The following is a 26,613-nucleotide window of genomic DNA, read 5'->3' as shown; positions in this document are numbered from 1 at the left end:
GCCAACTGAAATCGCCATGAAATCCATAAATCGGGTAATTTGCACTTACATTAACAGCTGTTTCACGTCATTCAGAGGTTGCAATAACTAGTGTAAAAATGAGGGCCAATAACCCAGCTTTTAAAGTGGTCATTCAAGTTGGCATGGCAACTAAACTGCTTGGTCCCCTGTATTTCCTAATTCGACGTCCAGTCTTTGACAAAACAAATCGTAGATGTCATTGTAGCAGTTATCTTGACAAAGATAAGATGGCACCGGGGGGGGAAAGGGTATTTTAAATTACCTGCAGCAGGAACTCCAAGTGAATGGTGCGTTTCTTGAGTTGATTTATCAAACTTGTAGGCTTTATAAAACATTTAAAATGTAAAAGGGTAAAGTGATTTCACAAAGTGGAGGGGAAAAAAGAAAAAAAACAACAACATGTCATCCTCTGATTGGCCATGTGCGGGCACGTAAAACCACACCAGCCTCATCGGAGCAAAGCATAGAGGCATGCTATCGGTATTAGTGCTGGCGAATCCAGCTATTTCTCACTGTAGTGAAGTGCTGCTCAACTTTCCCGGCGATCGATACTGTTCGAAACCTTAAAGATAACGGATTACGGCCAACCGGGCCGCCTTGTGCAAAGACACTCCGTGCACACATTTTCAGCACGTTGGACAGCGCACGGCGCCGCATAGGCGGTGCGCGGATTCAACCGGTGGCTTTCAACGAGCAGAGTGAGGACCAGAGTGGACCGTTTGACTAAATGCTGTACAAAAACTCTTTTTACGTCACATGTCTGATAGAATTTTTTTTGCTTTCTGCACTTGGACTAGTGTTTTTCTCGTTCTTCCTAATACACCGTGTCTTTGTCGATTCCATCGTGTGGGAAGGCGTGCCGAGAGTGGCTGACTCTTGAAGCTGTGTGCTGAGTAGCGTGGAATAGGTGACTGTCAGGCGGGAGGAGTGGTGTGGTGGTGCCTAAGAAACCTTTCATTTATAAGGATGCTGGTGGGAAATGCCTGGAGACAGAGATGACGAGATTTGTCAAAAGGCGCTCGAACTCTTGTCAGATCTTTGTTCTAAGGGGGAAGTGCAGAATGAAAACTGTCGGGATTTTATCTACTATTTCCGAGATCTCGCCAGACCACGCTACACGGATTCAGGTGAGGCATCATTTGCAAGCTTGATTCAAAGGTTGCACTAAATTCAGTGGAAGTGAACTCGCATATGACTTCTTTCACTGAACATCGCACGCATAAAACACACTATAGGTGGTCCAAGCTTGGCTCGACTACTTCACGACGAAGATTAGTCTATAATATCAAAGAAACATTAGACTTGTACATTATTTTTTTCACATTAGTTAGCTCACTGATCCGGTTAAACTATGCATTTTTCGAGGAAGTCCATTTTTTCTGCCATTTTTTTCCATTTCTATCACACACGAGGTTGGCGTGACATCGTGTAGGCTAGTCTCTGAACACTCATCAGATATGTTTCACTGGATGAGTTGCCCTGCATCGTGTATTTACTGACGTGTCACAAACATTGAGTCATACTACTTTGAAACTTTGCCTCTTTTGTAAAAAAAAATTCTAACCTAAAACCTCAGCGCGACGTGAAGCATTTGCTTTTTATAATTAAATTTAGAATTGGCCACTCTCGCTTCATAATTATCAACACTTAGGGTAAACACATTCGCCTAAATGGCATGCATAAATTAGTGTCTGTGTGCATGTGTGCGGAGGAGAGAAGGAGCGAGCGAGAAAGCGTTATTTGGAGGCGCGAGAAAGCGTAATTCCTGCACATATCCACTGCATTCCTTCTGCTTCCATAGTTTGCATCAATGATTATTCATCACGTGACAGGACTTTGTGAATTGTCAGTCTCCTCCAACCCCCAAGCTCTCCCTTCTGTTCCTTTCCACTTTACTTCAACTATCCCCCAAAGTCCCAGCTCTCTTCTTGCTCCCTCATTCATCATATAGGCCGATCTTCTCTTGTCTTTTACACTGACACTTTCAAAAGTGAAATTATGTGGGTAGCCCGTGGGGCTAGCTATCAAGAGGGCTTACGGGTTTAATTTCTGTTCCAGCTGGCATATATCACTCAGCGTGATGGAAGAAAGCCATAAGAGAATAACAAAGGAAATAAGTACAAGGCAGAGGACAGATACTCTTTCAGCTAGTTGAAGCTATATATATATATATATATATATATATATATATATATATATATATATATATATATATATATATTTACAAATATGCTAAACATAAAACATCATTTTGACTCACAAGATCATAAAATATCAAGGATCAATGAAATAAGAACTGGAACATGAAAGAAAAATAAAGATGTGTAACATGTCTTTTAATGGATTAGTCACCCACTTGGAAAGATACCTTTCTTGACACTCTTACAGAGAGTATGTTGAGAAGTTTAATATCAATCCCAATGACTGTAGTCAATCAATCAATGCCTGCCCTGCTGAAGCCAAATGCCAATTAGCTTAGCTTTAGCAGGAACAGAAAAATGTGTCTTCCACTGTTCAAAGCACATATCACAGCTTCTAATTTTTACACTTTAAAACTAGCATGATTATTTAACAGACTGTGGCAATTAATCAGCTTTAGAGATACGGGTAGGAGGATTAAGTTACCTTGGAACAGAGTCAGGTTTCAGAGTTTATGAGTGCAGCTTTATATTTAACAGATATGTATACGAGTGGATTTAGTCTTTTCATCTGTCAATAAGCAAGTAAAAAAAACAAAAAAACAAAAACATATTTGCAGAAATGCAAATGCAATCGAATGCTTCATCCTTTACAACATTGGGGACAACCAGTTGGAACAGCCTACTGTACATGTGTAACATATTTCATTTCCAATAGTTTTTACTTACAGAGAGGTATTCTTAGGGAAAATAACATCCCAGAAGTAGACATTACATATATTGCCTTTTCAGCACTTGCTTGCCTCCTACACTTTTGCACCTTTGAAGGTCCTGTGCACTAAAATTGGTCCACCCTCTTTGTTCCAATGTAGTCTTTAAATCCCTCCAGATGTCTATAGCTTCTTCTCCACCAGGCAGCATTTGGGCGGCCTGCCAAACCGACTGTGGGCTCAGCGTCCTCAGATGGCAAGTCCCTCAATTTCTCCACATTATTCTCTCAAATCACACATACTCTGGTATTCACAGAATTTCACAGTGCAGAAAGGACAGTTGGTCTGTGTTCCTGTGCAAGGTCCTATGACAGCTCCCACACACAGAGCCAGTCCTAATTGCAGGACTGTGGGATTTGGAGGCTGGGTTACCTTACCAACAGCATATAGTGAAAAGTGCAAAAACCTTTATTGCCACATAAGTACACTTTTGGCTTTTTGGAGTAAAACAGTCATGCAATTGATGTGTAGTCTCATTAACTTTTATCTAATACTCTTACCATGACAAAAAGTCAGCCTCAGACTCTTAATTTCAAGTGTGATCTTTACTTAGATGTGTCAGGTGTGATTCAGCTCATCACAAGTCCTCTCATATTTTTAAAAGCAGCTCTTCTTTGTAGTATCAGTCAGACTCAAGACAGACTGAAATCAGCTCTAAATCTGTGCCCAGCTCTGTAAGTGGGAGCAGAAGTTTATATGCAAAAATGCTAAAGTTCATGATTATTCATCTCACTCATTAAAAACAAAAGAAGAAACAAAGTGGATCTTGACAGGCACGGTGTTCTGTTGCTATAGCGTGCAATTAAAAAGAAACAAAATGAGAGGATTAAATGTGATGAGTTCAGGAAATAGTTTGCTTCTACTAAACGTAACATGATATCTGTCAGCTACAATTCGGATTAGTGTACAGCTTTAACATTTCTAATATAAGCTACTTTTACTTAGCTGCTGCCAAAATAAAATAATACATTCAGTCCAACTGTTCAACAGCAAACGTATCCAACAAGTCGATTTCAAATGCTACATCTAATCAAATGCCTTGTGTTGCAATGAAATTTAAACTTATTGTAGAGCCATTAATGATACATAAATTATAATGATAATCCTGTATCTCATTAATCCACTCTCTGTTTCATTTAATTGTGCATTAGTTGTACATTTGTTGCTAGTGTCTAAGCAGATTCTCTGTTCAGTTATTCATGAGGAGAAAGTCTCCTAGATGTGATACACATCATGATTATTACCCTTTTGTTAAATGTATCAACATACCAATCACTTGATTTCCTGGAGGTTTTATAGGCTAATAAAATAACATGCTCTGCTTAACAGTAATAGGTTAATCAGGAAAACAATCATTGCTTTTTCTAAAAACTTCACTCATTGTTATGACTAATGTACTTAATACAGATTACACCAATACTACACTTTTGAGTTTTTATCTTTTGAAAATTTTATTCCAGTCTTCTCAAGCCTGATTTGTCTTCGCATACATGAAGGGACAAAGGATATGTCTACTATAATACTATGGGCAAATAATAGCCTGTTGCATAGTCAGCACATACACTGGGAATAATCTGTATCGCTGCCCTCGCATAGCCAAAAATAGATACAGTCAGGTGGATACAGCAGACTGGTTCTATTCAAAACACTGTGCAAGAGCTTGGGCTTTTCAATATGCAAAATTACCTGAAAGATGAAAGACCGTTACATTAAGTAAATAGAAGCCATGTGTTAAGAGAGACGATGGGGAACTGGTTAGAAGAGGGATTTGGGAGTCAGTTTAGCTGGTATCAAAGCTTAGAGGAAGCAGCGGACAGTGGCAGAGCAGGAAAGCTCAGGTGGACACCCTGGGGACTTAAAGGGTAGAAACAAGAGACCTCTGCTGGTGGGCCAGAACAGAAGAGGTCAGGCAGATGGACTGAGCAATGGAGACTGACGTTGCAGAAGAGTTCAGATGGTTCTGGCTGTTGGCTAAGGTGCTAGACAGGATGGTTGCTGGAAACCAGAGTCATCTTTAGTTAAGGGAAACCAGACGAATCCTCAGTCCTGGCCAATGAGAGGATGGCATTTGGAAAGGGGTGCAAGACAGGTGACTGCGGTGCTGGGAGCTCACTGAAGCGTGGCAGTGTAGAAAACCATATGGAATAAAAATACAAAAACTGCATCTAATTACCCATTATCTCTATTGGTTAAGTCAAACATACAGCACATATTTTATAAGGTCATGTGTATAAGGACATGATATACTTATATAAGTGGCCACTTCCATTTTTAACATATGATATAATGTTTTGCCAATTCTTATGTAATTCTTATAATTACAGGCCATGAGATGGTTGTGAAAGCAGACACTTAAATTAGTCAATAATAGTATGAGATACAGCATTAATAGCAGGTTTTCTGCAACTAATAGGGAAAAAAGGGACTTCAAAACTACATGTCTTGTAAGACATGCATAACCTGAATGGTTGTGATCAAGATTTTCCAATTCTTATTTAATGTGATTTTTTGAAACTATGGTGACAGGGGTGCATAGCTGGTCAAAATCGTCACATACAAGAGATGAAGAAATAACTGAATGATGAGTCTTGGTAGCCCTGATAATACAAAATATAAGAGTAAAAGGGAAAAAAAGACTGATGACCATTAATGATGCACTGGAGACGGTTGTTAACAATGCAGTGGTAAAGCACCATGTCAGTATGTGTAGTATTTTTTTTAGCAGTCAGTACACTTGGCCACGTTATGAACAACATTTATTTCTTCTGTTATCTTGATGATGAACAATTAAAGTAATTACCACTTAATCATTTTTTGCCTCACAAAAGCTCAAGGATGGATAAGAGCTTAGGGACTGAGGGAATTCAGCATATAGAAAGTGTAAGCCTTTGATATTTCCATAATTACACATGCATAACAGCTTTAAAATCTACACAATCCCAGATGTGTACTCCATCCTTATTTTATTTTGACATTGTCATTGCCCCTGGGATTGGGTAGTTTTGAAGGTTTGGATTCTTGTTAAATATTATATAATGCTGGTTTCTTTTCTGCTTTCACTGCTGCTGTTTTTAAATGTTTGTGTTTTTGGTTCCTACTTTGGGTTTAATATACTTGTGATTTATTTCAGTTATGAGATATTATTGCCTTTTTAGTTTCTGTCTGGAGTTGATTATCATTTTTGTTTCCTCACTGTTTTCTTGTGTCCATGTTGAGTAGGTGTTCTGGATTGTTTCCTGTTTTACTTTGATAGTTTTCATTGGTTGTTTTAATTTGGGTTTTTTTTTTTTTTTTTTTTTTTTTTTTAAATTTATGTCTAATTCTCAGCCAGTCCAGCATCTGGATCCTCGTCACCGCTTCCTTCATGACAGACCCATCCTAACTTAATATATACTACTAAGACATTAGCCGACATAAGGAGTTTATAAGATTGTTCTGGTCTGCTTCAGTGACATTACATCATGAAATAACGGTGCATAAAAACACACTGTTCAAATTCAGATATCAAAAAGTATCTCAAAAACATGACATGGGATTTTCAAAGCAAAATAGTGTGCATATCTGTAACACCAATTAGGATGCAAACCATCTCAAGCCTGTTTTAACAACTTTAAATTTTAATTAAAGCCTCAATTATTTTCTATGAAAATGACACATGCTGTGTTTGAACTTGTGACATTTAAAGTTCCTTACAGAGCCACATTTCTCCAGTTTGGTATCTCAGAGACTCCAGCTGTAAAACATGGTTAAATGCAACCTTTTTTCATATCTTCCATGGTCTTGATTGACATTAACAGCACTTTTTAAAAGGCACAACATTATTACATGTTTTTAAATATCAGTAGAATTAACAAATTTCTGGTGTTAATACATCTAATATATGTGAATACATACATACCCTTACCTCAATTTGAGGCAAAGGGTTAATACTCCATGGGGTCCTTATGATCCAAAACAAGACTTCAGGTAAATTTTATTTGCTTATAACAACAGTTGTCTTATGGTGCTTTATATTGTATGAGGTAGAAGACCTTAACAATATTAGAGAGAAGGAAACAAGCACAGAGAAAGAGGCTCGGGGACACTTGCAGCTTCTGGAAAGAGGGAAAGCAGAACAGTGAAAACAGAAAAGTAAAGGTCATTTAAGAAAAGACTGGTAATAGTAATGTAACTTAGTATATTATCACTGTTTGGATGAAAATTCCTTTTCCTTTTACTTGCAATAAAGTTCATGTAATTATTTCAGAGTCATTGCAGCAGTTTCTATTTTTTTTAGTGCTTTTGCTTCTTGAGAGCAGAGATGATTCAGATGCCCTTGATGACTCTGTTGCTTCACACCTCATCTCCCTTTCCATGGTGACTTGCACACCCTGGGCTGGTGTAAACAAATGCAATGCACTGAAGAATTATTCAGTGTCATGCTTTGAAACTATGAACTTGATAGATGAAGACCTGGATTGATATGCTGGTAAAACTTTTTATACTCCCACGGCCATTACTCCTGGTGTTGCCCACAAGTACTGCTTATATATAATCACACAGTTTATGATGCACATGTGTGAACAGCAACAGAGTAGTAACTTTAATTTTGCAAGGCTGTTATCTTTAGAGTGACATCTTCAGTTTGTTTATATGTGTTTTGTGGATCCACAGATTTGACAGGAGAGATAGAGTAGCTGTTAGGAGCCCTTTAAACTCCTACATGTACCAGTGTAGAGCAGCTTCATGAGTGATCTTGTCCTTGAATTTTGGGATTTAATAGTATTTCTCTTATAAACTCATCTGTTTTCAGAATGTTTTTTTTTCTATTTTGTATAAATTGTGACTTTCACGCCTTCCCTCCCCATTTGTCAAATTGTTGTTTTTTTTTGTTTTTTTTTTACCACAGACCATATATAACAGCCTGTAAATGTTTTTCTTGCAAGCTGTTTTTTATACCCTCTCATTTATTTACATGATAATATACATTAACCCCACAGGCAGCATGAAGCGCCTCGGGTTTAGCACTTTATTAAACTACTGGAAACATTTTAAATTCTTGCAATTAATGTACCTCACTGACACTTTCACACTATAAATTATACTCACAGAAGAGAGTTAATTCTGCTTTCTTGTGGCTGTAACTCAGGTGGCAGAGCAGGTCAGCCACTAATCAGAAGGTCGGTTGTTCGATCCCAGGCCAAATATCCTTGGGCAAGATACTAACCCCATGTTTGCCTACTGGTGGTGGTCAGAGGGCCCGGCAGCCTCACCTCTGTCAGTGCGCACCAGGGCAGCTGTGGCTACAATGTAGCTTGCCATTGTGAATGGGTGAATGACTGAATGTAGTGTAAAGCGCTTTGGGGTCCTTAGGGACTGAGTAAAGCGCTATACAAATGCAGGCCATTTACCATTTCTTTTCAACGTTCTTCATCGGTTATTCCTACGGAAGCCAGGAGAGCTCACCAGCTCTCCTAAACATCTACAAACAGACAAATCCAAGCAAGTTCAAAAAAATAATCTTCATCAGTATGACAATAGCTGCTTTGCAAATACACACAAGAAAAACCACAAAGCAAAAGTCAAATGTCATGTGCATGCTTGAAAAGAATTTCTGAATTGTCATGTTAAAATGAAACAAAAATATTTTAACTTATTTTCTGAAAACAACAACAACAACATACCAAGAACTGTGGTCATCTATGGTTGTAATGCTGCATTTCTATATTTGGTTTTGTTGTATTTGCACCTCTTTTGTGGAAAAATCATTTTTAAAGTTTCATTTCTCACCATAATTATCAGCAAAGGAAATTAAATCAAAACATGTGGGGTGCACTACCCTTAGAGTGCAGATATGAGCCTCCATTGGATAGTTAAATACTGCTACTACTACTGTACATAATTTTGATTTTATTGAGCATTCTTTATGAGAATCTGTTAGAAAAGAAAAAAATAAATCCAACAGGACCTGTACCTGTGTACCTGACATGTTCATCATGCAGTATTTTTAAAACATTTACTGTGTAACTTAATTATGAAATGGTTATATATGATGGTGATATCAAAAATCAGAGTGCAACAAAGCAAAAAGAAGACTTATTCACTGCCAGATATTGTTCTCTCTTTCCAGACATATCTGTGAGTCTGCTGTCGTTGGTAGTGACTGCCTGTGGCTTGGCCCTCTTTGGGGTCTCCCTCTTTGTTTCATGGAAGCTCTGCTGGATACCATGGAGGGAGCGTGGGCTTTCCCCCACCACCAAGGAAGCCCATGGGCACCTCAACCTGACTATGAGCCCTCTGCCATCACAGTCTGCACCCAGGCAGCCAGTTTACACAGCTGTGGACCCCCCGATGCACAACCGCCGTGAATCATCACATTGTTCCATGGCCAGAGAGCCTACTCCCGTGGCATCTGTTGTTTCAGTGGAGGCTCCGGTGACTCCTGTATCACCACCACCTGTGGTCATGGCCACACCAGAGGCAGCTATGAAGATCAGCCACACATCTCCAGATATACCACTGGATGCCCAGAGTAAAAGCAGGGAAAGTGGAGTTCACACTAACCCCCGAATGCAGAGACAGACCACTGAACCCCCACCTTCTGGATGCTCAATGTCTGAAATAGGGTCAGTATGAGGTATTCGTTGATTTATGTGCTCCCATAAGATATGCTGGCCTTATTTTCTAAAAATCCCCTAACAATTACGATCTCTGTTAAAAAGCTAACATTCAAACTATAATTGTTTCTGCTACTTTTCCCAATAGGACAAGAGAGATGAAAGACAAAATGACTTGGACTTGACTTTATTTATGACTCCTGCCAACATGTTTCACATTTTTACTTTCTATTTGTGCATCAACTATAATACATTTAAGGATTTTGGTAAAGGAAAACAACTTACACCTTATTTATGATTAGGGTTAGGTAGTTCAGAGGCTTGGTTGAAATGAGGATTTTGTTAAGTGTGGGTGTCTGAAACATGAGTAAATGTCATGTGCAGATGTGAGTATGAAAAACAGACACATTATAAGGCAATAATGAAACCAAAACAACAATTTCTTTCTGCTAGACTATAAAATGTATAATACAGCACACTATGTGTACACTATGTTTTTGAAGTGAAAAGCAGCATTGGCACTAGATATAAATTATGATATGCAGAACAATTCATTATGCAGGTTGCTTCAAAAAATATGCAGCTGATGTTTTAACATTCCTTCTTTTCATTGTGTTAATGTTGTATGATTTTGTTTTCTGTTGATTTCCTCTGTGCACAGTCAAGGGTCCATTCGTAGACACATGAACCTCTCTAACCCTGACTTCAACGTGGCCCAGTTCCAAAGGCAGGACTCCCTCACCGGAATGGGCCTGGGCCTGGGCCGCCTCAAACCCGAGCTCTACAAACAGCGCTCCCTTGAGGGGGACGAAGGAAGTCGAAGAGACGGAGGTTGTGGGCGCCTCCATTTTATCCTCAAATATGACTGTGATATAGAACAGTTAATAGTTAAGATCCACAAAGCAGAGGACCTCCCAGCCAAGGACTTCTCCGGTACCTCTGACCCTTATGTTAAGATCTACCTGTTGCCCGATCGAAAGACCAAGCACCAGACAAAGGTGCACCGCAAGACACTCAACCCTGTGTTTGATGAAGTCTTCCTGTTTCCTGTGGCATACTCTGAGCTTCCTACACGAAAGCTACACTTCAGTGTCTATGACTTCGACCGCTTTTCACGGCATGACATTATTGGTCAAGTGGTGGTGGACAACTTCCTGGATCTGGCAGATTTCCCCAGGGAGACAAAACTCTGTCGAGACATCCAGTATGTCTCCTCGGTGAGTTAGAACATTCACTCAAAACTATGTCATATTTACTTAGATCTGCCAGGTTATATTTAACTTTTTCCCACAAAGGCTGTGTGTGACAGCTGTGTGGAGAGTTCAAAATTTGTCCCTCTGTCTCCCACTGGCAGTACAAAGTACTGAATTTTTTTTTTCTTTTATCACTTGTCAGGTCTGAAAAAACAGGACAAAAATTAGTTGATAAGGTGATCAGGCCTGTGTTTGAAAACTGATGTTTTCTTTTACTTTGCTGTCTCTCTCTGCTGTCAAGATGAAAAGACTTTAAAAAAGCATCTGTTTAATAACAGATGTAGTGACCCCGAGCGTAAAAGTTTACTACACAAGACATCTATGGCATCTGTATTGATATTATATGCTTTTTAAAATTGCCTTTACATGCCCGGAGAATGATTAGCAATAGATTTTTCATTAAATATGGTTTTTGGAAGGAATACTAATTTTAAAAATATACATTTAGAATAGTGTTTAATACTATACCTTCCTTTTTCTTTAACAATCCTTGATGCTGCACATATTACAAATAGATGACACAAGTGAAGGACTGAGGCATTTTATTAGCAATTACTTTTACTGCATCTGCTCCCACCTATCTAAATTCAGTTTGCTCTGCTGGAACGACCTGTTTACCATGAGTAAATTAAATCCTTTGAGACTTTTTAAGGTCAACAGGATTACAGGCCTCTTGCCATGTTACCTTACTGACTGCGTACTAGTAAATCTCATTTTGTTAGGACCAGTTTCTGTTAGACCTATAAAGTGAGCATACAGTTGCACAGAGAGTGTCTGTCAGTGTATGCGCGTCCTTATAAGACCAAATGTGTGTGAGAGAGAAAGAAATGGAGAACAGGAGAAAAAAATATTTAAAAAAAACTGAGAAAACTGGTTTGGGAACAAGACATACGTGCCATTTTTCTTTCTTACATTATTAGCTATTTAAGATCTTTATAATGTTTTTCACTGTTCCTGCTCATCTCCTTTAGAGGTGAAAGATCTCAGACACTACAATACAGCACTGGTATTTATATGTTGGCCTGTTTTATTTACAGGCATTTCATTTATTGAGCTGAAACAGCTGTAACATGCAACTGATCCCTATATTCTGTTTGCAGTTGATTGCAGGAAAAAGTTTAGGCAACAGAACTCAATAAAACAAGATCAGTAAAGCACAGCTGTGTAAAGGAAAACTATTGGTTGAATTTAGATGAGATGAATTCCCAGTCACTATGTTAGTTATGATTTTACTTGTGTAAGGGCATAAATCTTAGTTAAAACATTGCAACATTGCTTAATAAGCAATAAGACAGTCCAACAGGAACAGCCGTGGTGAGTCAGTCTGGAAACTGTAATAAATGTTTACTGTGGAACATAGTTAACCTTCTCAGCAAAAAGATTTTAATAAGATGTGGAGTGTCTTTGCAACTGGCCTTACTTTAGCAGTGCTGCAGCTTTCTGAAATCTTTCAGAAAGCACAGTGTTGCTATAATCGAATGTACTGCGCTTTTCTTTAAAACAATATTTTGACCACTGCCGACCTTTAAGAATGAACTGTTTTACAGACTCATCTCATCTCAGTTAATTCTTCTCATCTTAAGAATTAACTTTTGAGCAAAACATGAAGCCAGTTCAACAGCAGACAAAAAAAAAGCATGGCAGTATTTGACTGAGCAGCTGTATGTCTATGTTGTGCATATGTCTGTCTCTTGTTTATCTAATAAGCAAATCATCATCTGCCTCTGTTGGTGTCCAGGCTTGTCTGCTACATTGCTACATCTTTTGCAAATGTCTGCACTGCAGCCATATCAGTTTTAATAAGGAGAGCACATTAGTTAGCAGAGTTTGTGTGCCTGATGCACTGGCCATTAGTAATGTAAAACAAATTGTTATGCTTTCATCTTTAATATAAGGAGCTTCATCGCTGAATTTAGATTTTCATTTCACAATTATACTTTCATTCAGATTAAGAACAGTAATACAGATGGGAGAGAATCAACTAAATATTAAATCGAACACCACGCACTTGTTGTGGTTGTTTTTATTTGTTTGTTTTTTAATGCTCATTCTTTGTTAGAACTTCATTACATGCAACTTAAGATTGCATTATCACACATATTTATTGTTTATTCACAACAGCAATACGTAATTAAGTGCGTATTGCTGCATATATACTTATAATCCCTGGTATTATTTCAAAAAAGCATGCTTTTATATTCTTCTCATCAAGGCTGCCACATTTATCCATGCATTTTATTGTCTATGGTAAAGGCACAGTAATCAGTTTTCTTTTGCCTTTTTGATCTCGTCTGTTTCACCTCATCGAAATTTAGATATGTGGTGTTATTTTGTGCTTTTTATTGCTGTGTCAGTTTAAATTATGACAACTCAGAGCTCAAATTTGTGGCATAGTCCACGCCTGTAATTTGCAGGCTACTGATAGCAGCTAAGGTTTTAGTGCATAAAGTCTCACATACAGTGTGCCAAAGACCATTAACGGCTTCCTACTCATGGCCTCTAAAAATACTGACAGAATCTGTCTCTTCTTTCTGTCTTTACTCTGTCTCTCTCTCTTTATCTATCTCTGCCTGCCTTTTTTTTCTCAACATGTCTCGGTCTTTCTTCATCACACGCACAAATGCATAAACAGACACGGACGCACCTGTTTTAACCAGACTGTGACGAAGTCATCAGCTGTGTCCAACTTTTAGTACGCAAACAAATTGTTTAAAGTAAAACAAAAAAGAGGTAGCTTACTCTGAAAAAGTAATTAGATGTGAATGCATATTACACGCATTCTGAATGTAGTGCTAATGGGTTCTATAGAGTGCTCAGAATGGCTGAGATATTCACAGACAGTAAAATAACAGCTTTTGAGGCAGAAGATACTGGAAAACATAAAAGTGAGAAATGAAGAGGGGGGAGGAGATGCAGAGAAAACAGCATGACGATACACGAGCATGCCAGATCGAGCCTTCAGGGGAAAATGCTCACAAAAAGTATTGGGATTGTTTTGATCCATCAACATATGGATGTTTACTGGATCAGTGCACTTTTGCCCTGTTTAACTGATTGCTAATCAATGTTGCCTGGCTGGAACAGAATGATGTGTGACGGCTGGTTGATGAGAACCAATGATTAACGGAATCTGGAATTCTCACATTTTCACACTGTTCAGTTTTTGTCAGTTTCACAGCACTCAGCTAATGCACACAAACAGGAAAAAAAAACACAGAGTACACACAGACTCTTACACTTGTACAAATGCTTGTTCACAGAGATTGGCACAGATGCCCCACACATATATCCTCATAAATGAGCTAATTATCTTTGGACACCAGTACATAGACATGATATTCTGTAACCAGTGCACAGAGCTTATTTGATAGAAAATAAAGAAGTATCATTAAGTCTTGATTTCCAGTGGGACTGGCCATATTGATGTGTCATTGCCAGATTTTAGCTTGTTTAGCTCTGCAATAGAAGCAGATTGTAGATTAATGAAGAACATGTGTTATTTTTACTGGATTTAAGAATGACAGTCTCAGTATGAACAAAAGTTGTATAATACATTTGATGGTTTGAGCTTTTAAATACAGAATATACTTGCATAACAGCCTGATTATCAGAAACGCTGAGCATGACATTCAACCTGCAGATGTTACATGCTATTTGATGCCTAAGAGGTTTTGCGGAGCACGTAAAACACAGTGCTAATCTCTTTCCCACCTGTATCACAACTATTAGACCATGAAGCATGTAAAACAGATAGTTCTGGGATGTGGGATGCATTTTCTGGAGGGTTTTTTGAGTTAATTCATCCTTCACATTTAAAAGCCTTGATGAGTACTTGATCATGATTGTAGCAAGATATACAAGTGCAATTCATGGGTGATTTCTCTCTCTGTCTCTCTCTCTCTCAGAAAAAAACAAAAAACAACACAGAAATACACACTCACAAAATGCCAAATCACAGAGTTTCTCTAGCTTAACCAAAAATAATAATAATAACTCAATAGTGTCCAAGTGTGTGTGACATTCCTAAGACATGCTGTAGAAATTGTTGCCAATTGTATGGATGTCCCTCTTGATAGATTTCCGCATCTCCCTTTTCACTTCTAAAACTTCTAAAACTTCTAATACTTCTAAAACTAGCACTTAACATACATTATACTTTGGATACCAAATTAGTTATTTTGAATATCTTAATTTAAAAGGCAACTTAGCATACATAAGAGTTGTTTTTTTCATTGCCCTGCTGCTGCAAAAAAACATTCCTTCTTGGTCTTTGTTACTTTTAGTATGAGAGTTTCATAACAATATGGGGCAAATCTCAGTGCAGTTGAGTAATATGATGTCATTATCACAATTAATGGAGCAGCAAAGTCAGTTGATCCTAAGTTTTCAGTGTTGTTGTTTTTGCACTTCAGTTGAATTTACTGAGCTTACAGATGATGATGAGTTGATGACACGTGCTTTGAAATACCAGCACAATCTCACCAACATAGCAGCAGATCAGCAAGAGATTCTACTGTAGGTGTCTTTACCACACATATCTGTGTGCTTTCCTGGTTCGCACTTCTTTTGTGGAGTTATTTTAAGCACTAGCGATAAGTGAGCAGCAGCTGAACTGAAGCCTCTGTGCCGGGTGAAATATGGGAGGCTTTAATTGGAGCAATATGAAAGAAAATAGTATTTGTAGGAAAGTTGTACACTGTAAATAAATGACCAGAATAATACACAATCAAACTCATTTTAGAGTAAATATTTTTTGTGTCTTTTAGGATAATGTGGACCTTGGGGATCTGATGTTTTCACTTTGTTACTTGCCTACTGCGGGCAGACTGACCATTACCATGATAAAGGCTCGCAACCTCAAGGCCATGGATATCACTGGTGCATCTGGTAATTAAAATCTGATACTGACTGTGACTGCAGCACCCCACTGGTATCCCAAATGTAAATCAAGTTCATTTTTCTTGTTTGTGTCATTTTTTATAGATCCATATGTGAAAGTTTCACTGATGTGTGACGGTCGCAGATTGAAGAAGAGGAAGACGTCAACAAAGAGGAACACTCTGAATCCAGTCTATAATGAGGCCATTGTGTTTGATGTCCCTCCAGAAAACATAGAACAGATCAGCCTTTTGATTGCTGTGATGGATTATGACCGGTTCGAGAGTTTCTATAGAGTAGTTTCTACATCTTTTGCATGAGTCAATGTTTAATATATACTTGCTGCATGGCAAAAGCGGATAAAATATATTCAAAGAACATTTGCAAATATTTCCTCAAACTCTTTGTCTCTGTAACATATTGTCTTGGGTGGTTTGCTTTTCACACACAATATGTAAGACATTATTATTTTTGGAAAGCATGGGAGGACTTATAATATTTTTTCTTTCTCCCTTATCCTCCTGGGTCTACAGAGTAGGCCATAATGAGGTCATTGGTGTGTGTCGAGTCGGCAATGATGCTGACAGCCTCGGTCGAGATCACTGGAGTGAAATGCTTACATATCCCCGAAAACCTGTCGCCCACTGGCATCCTCTCGTTGAGGTGAGATGGCATGTGTTGAAACACACACACACACACACACATATATTAGGGGTGCAACAATACACAAAATTCACGGTTTGGTTTGGTTCGATACTTTCGTGTCACGGTTCGATATTTTTTTGATACAAAAAAATGTTCATGCTTTTTTAATTTGTCATTTATTAAAATTATAAATATATATTTTAACTCAAACGTACAGTTTTTAAATTTAATGTTGCTGAAACAACAAAGTAAAAAAAATAAATCTATCTGATTGAGAAATCACTCATCTTTGGAAAAGAGTTTATTACAGAGAAATGGCTCTTTCCACAATAAAAGCTATACTATACGCTTCTTCTGGTGTATATTCTCAGCAGCATATTAAACATATCAGGTCCCCATAAGGAGAATCATGTGCTAACGGATGACTCGGGTAAAGTTTGTAGCATGCGTGCTTGTTGTTTTTGTCTGCTTCCACTTGTCTTTGCACTAGGATGATGTCGGCGTAAATGTGCAGTCATATTCGTTGTGTTCCCACTAGTGCTGTCAGCGTTAATCTCGTTAAAATGACATTAACGGCATAACGCGGCAAATCTCCGTTAACGCCGTCCAGCCCCACGCACGGGGCTGGACGCCGTCAACAACCTAACTGCACTAACGCACGAGTTCCCACCAATTGAGCATTGCGTGGCACATCCGACATACTGTTTTACTTTTGTCCATGACGCGCTTACCATCAGGGTCATACTTCACATGAAAACCAAAATAGTTCCAAACGCAAGATCTGAATGAGGGTGGGGGAGGTTCAATTTCGGGTAGCGTTGAGGCAGTTGCCATGTTGCTATGAGCTTAGCTTCTGTCTTGCTAGCTTGCGCTGCACTCAGTGGATCTGCACTCGACAGTGCAGCCTAGGCAGGGAAGTCGAACGCAGATCCACTGAGCGCTCAACACAGACAGCATCGTCAGAAGAAGAGTTGATAAAATAGATTAAAAAAATTTGTATTGCTCGATACATATGCGTACCGAAAGCACTGTATTGAACGGTTCAATATCGATACATGTATTGTTGCACCCCTAAAAAAAAAAAAAAAATTATTATATATATATATATATATATATATATATATATATAAAATTCCCCTCTCGCCCCTGAGGGGGGTCTATGCTTCGCGCTCGGGTCCTGCACCAGAGGCCTGGGAGCTTGAGGGTCCTGCACAGTATCTTTGCTGTTCCTAGGACTGCCCTCTTCTGGACAGAGGTCCTACTTGGGACTCACTGCACCTAGTGCTCCGATTACCACTGGGACCACTGTTACCTTCACCCTCTTCTCTGAGCCCTTGATACTTCTCCATCTTGCACCCTGCTGTTATGTGCTGGATTGTTTGAGGGGCATCTTTACACAGCCTGCACCTGGGGTCTTGCCTGGTGTGGTAGACCCCAGCCTCTATGGATCTTGTGCTTAGAGACTGTTCCTGTGCTGCCATGATTACTGCCTCTGTGCTGTCTTTCAGTCCAGCTTTGTCTAGCCATTGGTAGGATTTCTGGATGTCAGCCACTTCATCTATGTGCCAGTGGTACATACTATTCAGGGGCCTGTCCTTCATTGATGGTTCCTCCTCTTCCTCCTCTTTCTTGGGTTTCTGGTGCTTGAGGTATTCAGGTCGGTTGGGCCATCTTCCTGAAGTTTAAGCAGTATAAAATATTTATAACATAAACATAATGATAAAAAAAAAAACATTTATCATTAATTGAGGTTAGAGTTGACAGATGAAAGAAAAAGAAAGTGTAAGTGGGTAGAAAGCTTATCACTGTCCAGTTATTAAGGCACACTGAGCTCATTACTATTCACTGATACTGAAGTGTGTTGTTACAATGCAGCTGTGAAAAGATTTTTGGTCAGTGTTAAAGGGAATATGGTTGTAAGCTATAACAAAGTAAAAAAAAGACAGGATGTCTGCCATTTCATGGAAATCACTTTATTGCCAGAATTGACAAGAAGCCTAGAAAGCTCAAAAACATTATATATCTGATTTAATCATTTTCAGTGAAAAAGAAAGTGGCTCTCTCCAAAAAGTCCACAGATGGTGATGCTATTTTATGTGAAATTGCATATCTGTGTGTGATGGCTAAAATATAACCCGCTCCACCACAGATCAAATTGGCTGCCAAAGTTTCCATAGCAATGTAGCGCCTTCTGTAAAATTGTTTATTTTTCTACAAATACAAGCTAGTTTAGAACTTGTAGTCATCTTTGTAATTTACCAGTATGACTTGGCCTTATACCATTGTCTTTGAGATTATGATATTCCTAATATTTATCCCAAATCCTTTTTTTTTAGATGTTGAAGAGGGAAGGTAGACATAGCGGACAAAGCACTGACACAATACAGCATGTTTTGTGAATGGCAAAATAGATATCCTTCAGGTTAAAGCCACCGATAAAACTCATGCACTAATTGCCGTACTTTATTCTAGTGTGGAGTGAAACTATTGTGAGTTTGAAATGTCTAAGCTACTTCGATTGAGTGAATGGTAAGGGTGTTCAGTTTCTTATATGTGAACTTATCCATAGAACTTCATAAACCAAGATAGTTCACTACATTCATACATACATTCACACTGCATGTTCAGTGCTCCTCTATCCAGCAATATCAAAACACCTACTGATCCCTTGTTCAAGTTATAATAATTAACAGACATGACCATTTTAACCCATGGAAGTTAAGAGTATTTACACAGTGTAATAGTGACTAGAATTTACTATACATTTTAGGTATTCTTCTACATCTACAGAATGATTGGGATGACCTATGAATTTTCAAGTTCCAATAGCAGCCTAAGTTTAGTCACAGGCTTTTCAGTGACATTAGTCATCATCTGTGGATGCACTCAACATACAAGTCCTTTACTTGGAAAGTCTCCAAGCCTCTTGAAAATGTGCAGGAGCCATTGTTGGGGCAGTAGGTTCAATTTTGACAAAAATATCTCCAGGCTTTATATTTTTCCTTCTTTGTTTCACTTTTGCCTCTTCTGCAGCAAAGGTAAGTATTCATGTACCCAACACTTTCTGCACACTGAACCGTCTCTCTATGGATACACATTATTTCTTGAATAGCCCAGTGGTAAGACCTGTTTACCTTTCATAAACTGAATATGATGTAGTTGTTGAGGTTATCTGACAATATTTTCTCAGATAGTAATACTGCTTTGACAAAACTGTTTTACAGGTTACAAATACATACCTGAACTGAGAATCTTTGGCCATCCTCCATGCAAATGACACTCTGTGCCCTCTCCACAGGAGATAGACATTGTAGCGGAGATCAAAGGGTTATAAAAAGTTAATAAACAGCATTTAAATGTCTGATTTGCAGCATTTTCTAAGGTAGTTGGTAATAGCAAGGGGAGTAAGATTGGTTTTCCCAAGGGATGAAACTCCCCAAGTGCCAATAAGCAGATTTCTGAAATATGGTGTCTGGCAAAAATTCTATTTTTTGCTTTCGATGTAACATTTATTGCTCTTAGTTAATGATCGGTCTTCAGTTTGTTCATTTACAATGATGGTCAACCTAATAAGTATCTATGCCAAATTCACTGAATGCTAAAGAAACCATAGTTATCCTGCCCAATTTTGAGTCAGTTTATTCTCATGCTACTCACAAAACAGTACTGTACTTTTATGCTGTGAGGTTTCAAATGCAGGTCTGTTTATGTGTTTCTATGCCAAATGAACCACTTTATCTATAAAAGCTTTTATCCTTTCACCTGGACTTGGAAAGAAAAAGGTGCCATAGAAAAAACGTCTATGCTAATAAAATTTAGTGAATGCATAAATAAACTGACCTCCCAAAAATCAAAAAATGAAATGGCAGACATACAGTGTTTGTTTCACTGCCCAATTCATCGCTCTGTAGGTGGTGAGTACATTTGTTCCAAGATAAAAAGGTAGGATTGGCTCTAGATTTATTTGATATCATCGTACATCTGTTTATATGACTAATAGAGATGGAGTTTTTTTTGTTTGTTTGTTTCTTTTACACTAACTATCATTGCAATCTTTCTGCTTTATTCTCTTGCAGTACCAGGGGACCACAGGTAGTAGCCAGGGAGGATCCTGTAATTCTCTGAAGACACCTCCTTCTCCGTAGCCATGAGCAACAATTCAAATAAGCCGAAGGCTGTGCTATATGTACCTTTGGGCAGATGTGATACAGAATTTTGCTCATATATGGTCCTAGGCTAGCATAAAAAAATAAACACATGCATTAATACCTATGGAAAAGAAAGACACAAACTTTGGATCAGTTGCATGTTGAATGACTGCAAAGATGGATGTTTTTTTTCTATGATGTTCCATAAGAAAAAGAACCAGCACAGGCAGATATTTTAGGTCTGAGCTGTTCCTGAGTTTATAAACTCATTGCTCTTTTTTTAAATAGTCTTGTTACTTGTTTTAATGAGATGAGTCTGTAATTGCACAATGTACTTACAACCAGTTGAACTGCCATACTGTTCTCTTTTTTTTGGTTGTGAATTGGTGCATGAGGTCATGTTTTGATGGGATACCTTCTACTTGTTTGTTGGTTTTTGTTTCTTTTTTTTGAATAGGATGTATTGTTCTGTCAGTTGATGTGCAGTGACAGTTCATTTTTAGGTAAAATACCTGTAAGTAAAAGTATGTTAAATGTTACAAATAAAAATTATTCCATAGAAAAATGTCCATCAGTTTCAATTCAGTTGATTTGAATGTGAATTAGAATTTCATAATATGCTAGATTTATATCACTTTAGCAAATATAGTACACAACACTAGCTCTTCAAGATAAAGTAAGTAAGTAAGTAAAGTTTATTTATTAAGCGCTTTTCGGAGACAGGCAGTCACAAAGTGCTGTACATGAAGATTAAAATAATCAGAATGTTAAGTACCAAAATAGACAATATAAACAGTACAAAAGGTTAAAAAACCAAAACAAAAAAACATCTGGTTAATACGTTAAACAACAAAATAATGAAATTAAGAGCAAAACTGTGTTAAACAGTATACAGTAAAATATATATCTTTTTTTATTACTGTTTAAGATTAGTGTTTTAGAGCACTAAATATAAGACAAAAAGCTAATGCAAACACATTAAAGTTTTGCATATTATTTTATTTCTAAGGTTTTACATATCAGGAAATAATAAACAATTATCTAGTCCTCATTGGGTCTTACTAGTAGATAAAGGCAACCAACAATCAATTAGATTGTTTATTATCATTCACCATTTATAAAAACAAATGAAGCCAAAATGAAGATGCAGCACATAAAAAACATAGTTCACTCCATGAATTAGAAGATTATGGAACCACCTTTAACAGCAATAACTTGTAGTAAGTAATCATTTTCTATATTTTCTGATTTTTTATGTTTGGCTTAATTAATGTTTTAATTTTGGCCATGTTTTGGCTTTCAGAGTGATGACCTGACATTTGCTGTATAATACTATCGTATACATAGGAGTTCATGGTCAAGTTAATGACACAAGGTTCCAAAGATACGGTGGCCACACTTGCCAACCTTGAGACCTCAGAATTAGGGAGACATTCGTTTATGTACATATGTTTATGTACATGTATATGTACATAAACATATGTACATATGTTTATGTACATATACATGTACATAAACATATACAAAAAACTTGAATTTTACAGTGTTTATCTATTAGTAGCTAGGCTAACACACTTACCTCTCATATTTTCTTTCCTCACAAAACCGGTAGATCCTCCACTTCTTTTAAGTGTCTCCCAGCGCAATTCTTAGCATATAGGTAGCATATTATTGGTTCCTGCAACTGGTCCGTCGGCTTATTGTCTCCCCAGAAACACTTCCCTTGTACTTTTGGAAATCTGTTTTTTCCTATTGACAGCTGGTATGCAGTGTTTGCGCTGATATGCTGTCTCCAGTTTGGTCTCATCTGTCCAAAGAACATTGTTCCAAAGTGCTTGTAGTTTGTTCAGATGCAGCTTAAGCCATGCTATGTTCTTTGTAGATAGCTTTCCTCTATGTAAAAGTTACCATGCTAATGGATGATGTCGCTCTTAAGATCACTGCTGATTTCACCCATGATGATGACTAGAAAGCTGTCAAAACAATATAGAGGTGCACCTGACTTCTACTTTTTTCTTAATTCCTATGGAAGCACAAAGCATGTATTTAGTTTTTCACACACTGCTTCTGCATTTTGTCTTATTTCTTATTAAATAAATAATGACATGTTTCGTAGTTCATCTTTGCCAGATTTCTAACTACTATGAATCTACTGAAATCTACTGAAAATATGTTTTTCACAAAGCACATCTGATGTTGTTCGCTTTGTAGTGAAAAGCTGATTTAATTTTACAATATTCACCGGATGTGTTGTCACAATTTAGTGCCATAACTTATCGGTGATAAGTAAACAACAGTAAACTGCATCCAGGAAGTTGCCTGACTCACTCAGTGAGCTGGAACTTGAAAATCAAAGGAAACATAATTACCAGTTTCCAGACAGTCCCTTTAAGCTCCTTTCTCATTTCATTTGCTTAAATGGCTTATGACTGGCACTGTATCCAAAGTGCTTCAGTTATTTTCTTTACTTCACACACTGGTAAAAGGTTAGCTCTGCCAGTCAACAGAAATTACAATAAATATTTCTGAGAGCAAATTAACAATCTTTTATTGTCTTTTATTATTATGTATCCTTATTATTACATGCACTGAATATATTCTTCAGGCTGTATAAAGCAAAACACAGTTTTAATAGAGAAATCAAAGTGGTAGGAATAATCCTCAAAGCATTTTTAATTTCAAAACAGCCAGAAGGAAAGGACATTAATATTTTATCAAAATATTACAGCCACGTGAGAAAGGGGGGAAAAAAAAAGGGGGGGGGGATTTTTGGTAAGTAGGTTGGTAGGTAGATGTGAGAGTGAGAGAGTGAGCATGTTTTTCTTTTTTCTCCTTTAATGAAATTCCTCTTTAAGGCCATCGTTGAAATTGTGTGTCACCTGAAGGAGGTGAAGATGACAGTGTTTTTGTGTATTTACTATTAGCTGACAATCATGAGTGGTCTTTTGAAAAGAGTTTTTCAAACCATTCCCTTAGGAGAAGCAGTAATAAAATACTACAAAAACACTTGACTACATGCAAAACTGTATTCATGGAAAATTGTGCATCGAGTATTAATAATAATAATGTTTCCCATCCGGATTAAATGGATGGTTTGCAGCACCCCTGAGAACAGTATCTCAAAAACAAAAAAAGACAGTCATACATCACAGACCAAGACAGGCCATCAAGCGTGTGGCATGGTAAACTGTCAATAACCATATCAACAGGGCAGATTCAAAATATTTCAACAGGATATCTTTCATAGATGTTAATCCAAAGGTTCTGGCTGCACCTGGTCAACTGAAGCTGTCATATTAGACATATATTGTTATTGTTTCTTTTTCAAGATGCGAGGACAGTAAATTAAAAACAAAATTCAAAAATAAATTTCAGCTTAATCTAAAGTATGGAAACCTTCACTTGAAGTCAGTCCTCCTACTCCTTCCAAATGTAAAGAGGAAGTTTAAAAAAGAAACTTAACAAGAGGCTTACAAGTGCATGTTACATACTACAAACTACTGACTAGACTAGAGTTCAGCCTCATAGAAAACCTGATCTTTACTTATCTTCATCTGGTAAGATGCTTCATTTTGTACAAATAGATGATAACCGAGTATACACCTACACACATTAACAATGAACCTATAATGCATTCGTTTGGATTTGAGAGGAAATCGAGTAACTACCAGTGTTGGGTAAGTTACTTTAAATTAGTAACTTAGTTACATTACTAGTTACTTCTGTCAAAAGTAACTCAGTTACTTCAAGTTACTCATTACTTTCAAAGTAACTAGTTACTAGGGAAAGTAACTTTGGTTTTACTCAGAATTCTCTTGTTAATGTGTTGCTTCCATAACTTTGCCAGTCTTCTAGCTTGCTTACTTGCAACAAGTGCACTGTGCCACCTACCAATAGAAAAAAATAATAATAATTCCACAAGAGAAATCCCACGCCTGGACCGTCGTTGACTGCGGCCATGATTCTAGCCTACATCACAGCATCACGTGCGCTGTTTACATCCAACACAAAAACTGCAGTGTGATGCTTTTGATTGTACTCGGAACTTGGAAATTCTGACTTCCGAGTAGGAAGATGTAGGCAACACCAGACTGCAGATGAGCTGCATACCGGGCTGGACTGGGACAAAAAAATCGTCCCGGGCATTTTGACTAGAGACTGGCCTGCCACTATAGGAAAAATCATAAAGCCTTTGAATGAAAACAAACGCTGTTGTGAAAGTGATGTACACTGTTTTGATGGTATATATGTATCAATCTATCAATCGTTTGTTGTAAGATTCAGATAATTATTTTTTAAAAGCGAGACATTTTAAATGACATAACAAAGAAAAGTATTTCTTTGTGCCCCCCTCTCCCTGTTAATGCCCTACCTGCCCCCCTGGCAACACTTTGCTAGACCCGCCCCTGCACAGTTACCAGCTGTCAGCTACATAGAAAAAGGATCCTGGTGTTATTTGTCTCTCAGAAACAGTTCATAACTTCCCTTCAACTCATTCATGTCACCTAAAAGGTAAACCTGTTTCTCCATCACGGTTCAGCTCTGATGATTCAGTAAGGACATCCCTGGTTTCATCTTCATGTTTCCCTCTCACCAGATAACCAAACCGACATCATGACCAGCAGCTTTACAGCTGTGGCTCCAGCAAACATCAGCTGATACTAGAAATTAATATTAAATAAATTCTAACAACAGCTGATCAAGCTTTAACGTGCTGCTGTTGTTTAACGCGACATCAGCTGGTTTCCTTCTGGCGCAAAGTGGGCGATAAATAAACAAGAGAGAACAGCCGATCAGCAGTTTTCATGACTGAAGTAGAAACAGGACAGGGAGGGGAGAGAATGAGAGAAGAAGAGGCAGCTGTGCAGCAAAGACACAGAATAACTCCAGCTTTGTGTCTTTTTCATTGTAGCTGAAGTCTGGGACAAACTGTGTCTTTTCACCTCAATACGAAATGCGCAATATTTTCTCTGAATACGAGACGATTCTGTTTTTTACGGGACGGTTGGAAACTCTAATAATTAACCTTATGAACAAAATAAAGTTCAACATCTTCATAGCACCCACCCAGCTGTATAGAAACTCTGTCATGCTAGCTAGTACGCAGTATGAAAAAGTCGAGTCGCAGTACGAGTTATTGTAACTGACAGTAAAAAGTCAGCACAACGAAAATAAACTCCACCTAAACTTGGTTTATATCTGACTCAGATAGACTGCAGGTCATAACTTCTTACCTGAAGTTCAGTTCACCTGACACTCGGACCAGCGGCTGCCTCGGGTCTCTGCTCCTCCTCCTGCCTCCCCTTTCTCTCATCCACCTGCTGCCTCAACCACTTGCTAATGTTACTGAATCGGTGGAAGCTCTGCGATAGCCACCACACGAAGTAACGAGTAACGACCCTATCTAAATCCCAGTAACGACTAACGCGTTCCTGATTTTGGCATAATAACTAGTTACCGTGCTCGTTACCACAATAATAACGTAGTTACTGTAACGCGTTACTTAATAACGCGTTAGTCCCAACACTGGTAACTACACAGTGTCATCCTCCCAGTTGGTTCATGCATTTAAAAGTATGTTGTAGCAGAAGAAAAAGCGATTCAGTTGAAAAATCCCATATCTGATGTTGTCTTGATTTTTAGGGTCGCTAAACTCATTTTCTATCTAGCTTCATATTTATTTTTTTATTTTTATATAATTAAAACATTTGTACAGTTTGCTTAAGTCACTTAAAATATATACATTTAAATCACTGCGGTTCGACTCTTCAAAGCCTTCATATTCTAATCCACAAATATTCAAAAGATTGTTACATACAATCACAGCCTTTTTTCCCATCTTTATTCTATAGCTAGGCAGCTTAGCTCAGTACCGCTTGTGTCCAGTGGCAGCCTTTGATAACATTTTATGCAGTCTCTGAGCATGAAAGGGAAAGAATGTAGTACTGTGCAGCTCATTCATCCACAGTTCATGTCATGCTATGGTAGAGAATCGGTGATACAGAATGAAGCAATCACAACTGACTAAAAATTTTTAACACTAAAAAAATACAGCCACAGAAAAGTAACAGCTGATCTCTCAAGTGATTAAAACACTCTAAACACAAAAATGACAACACATACAGACACTTTCTGAACATAATTTATTAAGAGCTAAATGGAAG

At 37.9% G+C, this 26,613-nt stretch overlaps 1 protein-coding gene across 1 annotated transcript; it reads left to right on the top strand.

Annotated features, from left to right (window-relative positions):
• Positions 1 to 206: 206 nt before the first annotated feature.
• syt9a (synaptotagmin IXa) lies at positions 207 to 20,536 on the top strand. Its single transcript, XM_085160329.1, has 7 exons — positions 207 to 1,148; positions 9,039 to 9,534; positions 10,187 to 10,742; positions 15,545 to 15,665; positions 15,762 to 15,933; positions 16,190 to 16,319; positions 20,378 to 20,536. The coding sequence occupies exons 1-7, from the start codon at positions 1,001 to 1,003 to the stop codon at positions 20,444 to 20,446; spliced, it is 1,692 nt and encodes a 563-aa protein (XP_085016455.1). The 5' UTR covers positions 207 to 1,000; the 3' UTR covers positions 20,447 to 20,536.
• Positions 20,537 to 26,613: the final 6,077 nt, after the last annotated feature.

Source organism: Neolamprologus multifasciatus, chromosome 1, assembly GCF_963576455.1.
Source record: "Neolamprologus multifasciatus chromosome 1, fNeoMul1.2, whole genome shotgun sequence".
Lineage (NCBI taxonomy): Eukaryota > Metazoa > Chordata > Actinopteri > Cichliformes > Cichlidae > Neolamprologus > Neolamprologus multifasciatus.
The sequence above is the reverse complement of the archived record's forward strand: the minus strand, read 5'-3'. Positions and strand labels throughout refer to the sequence as shown.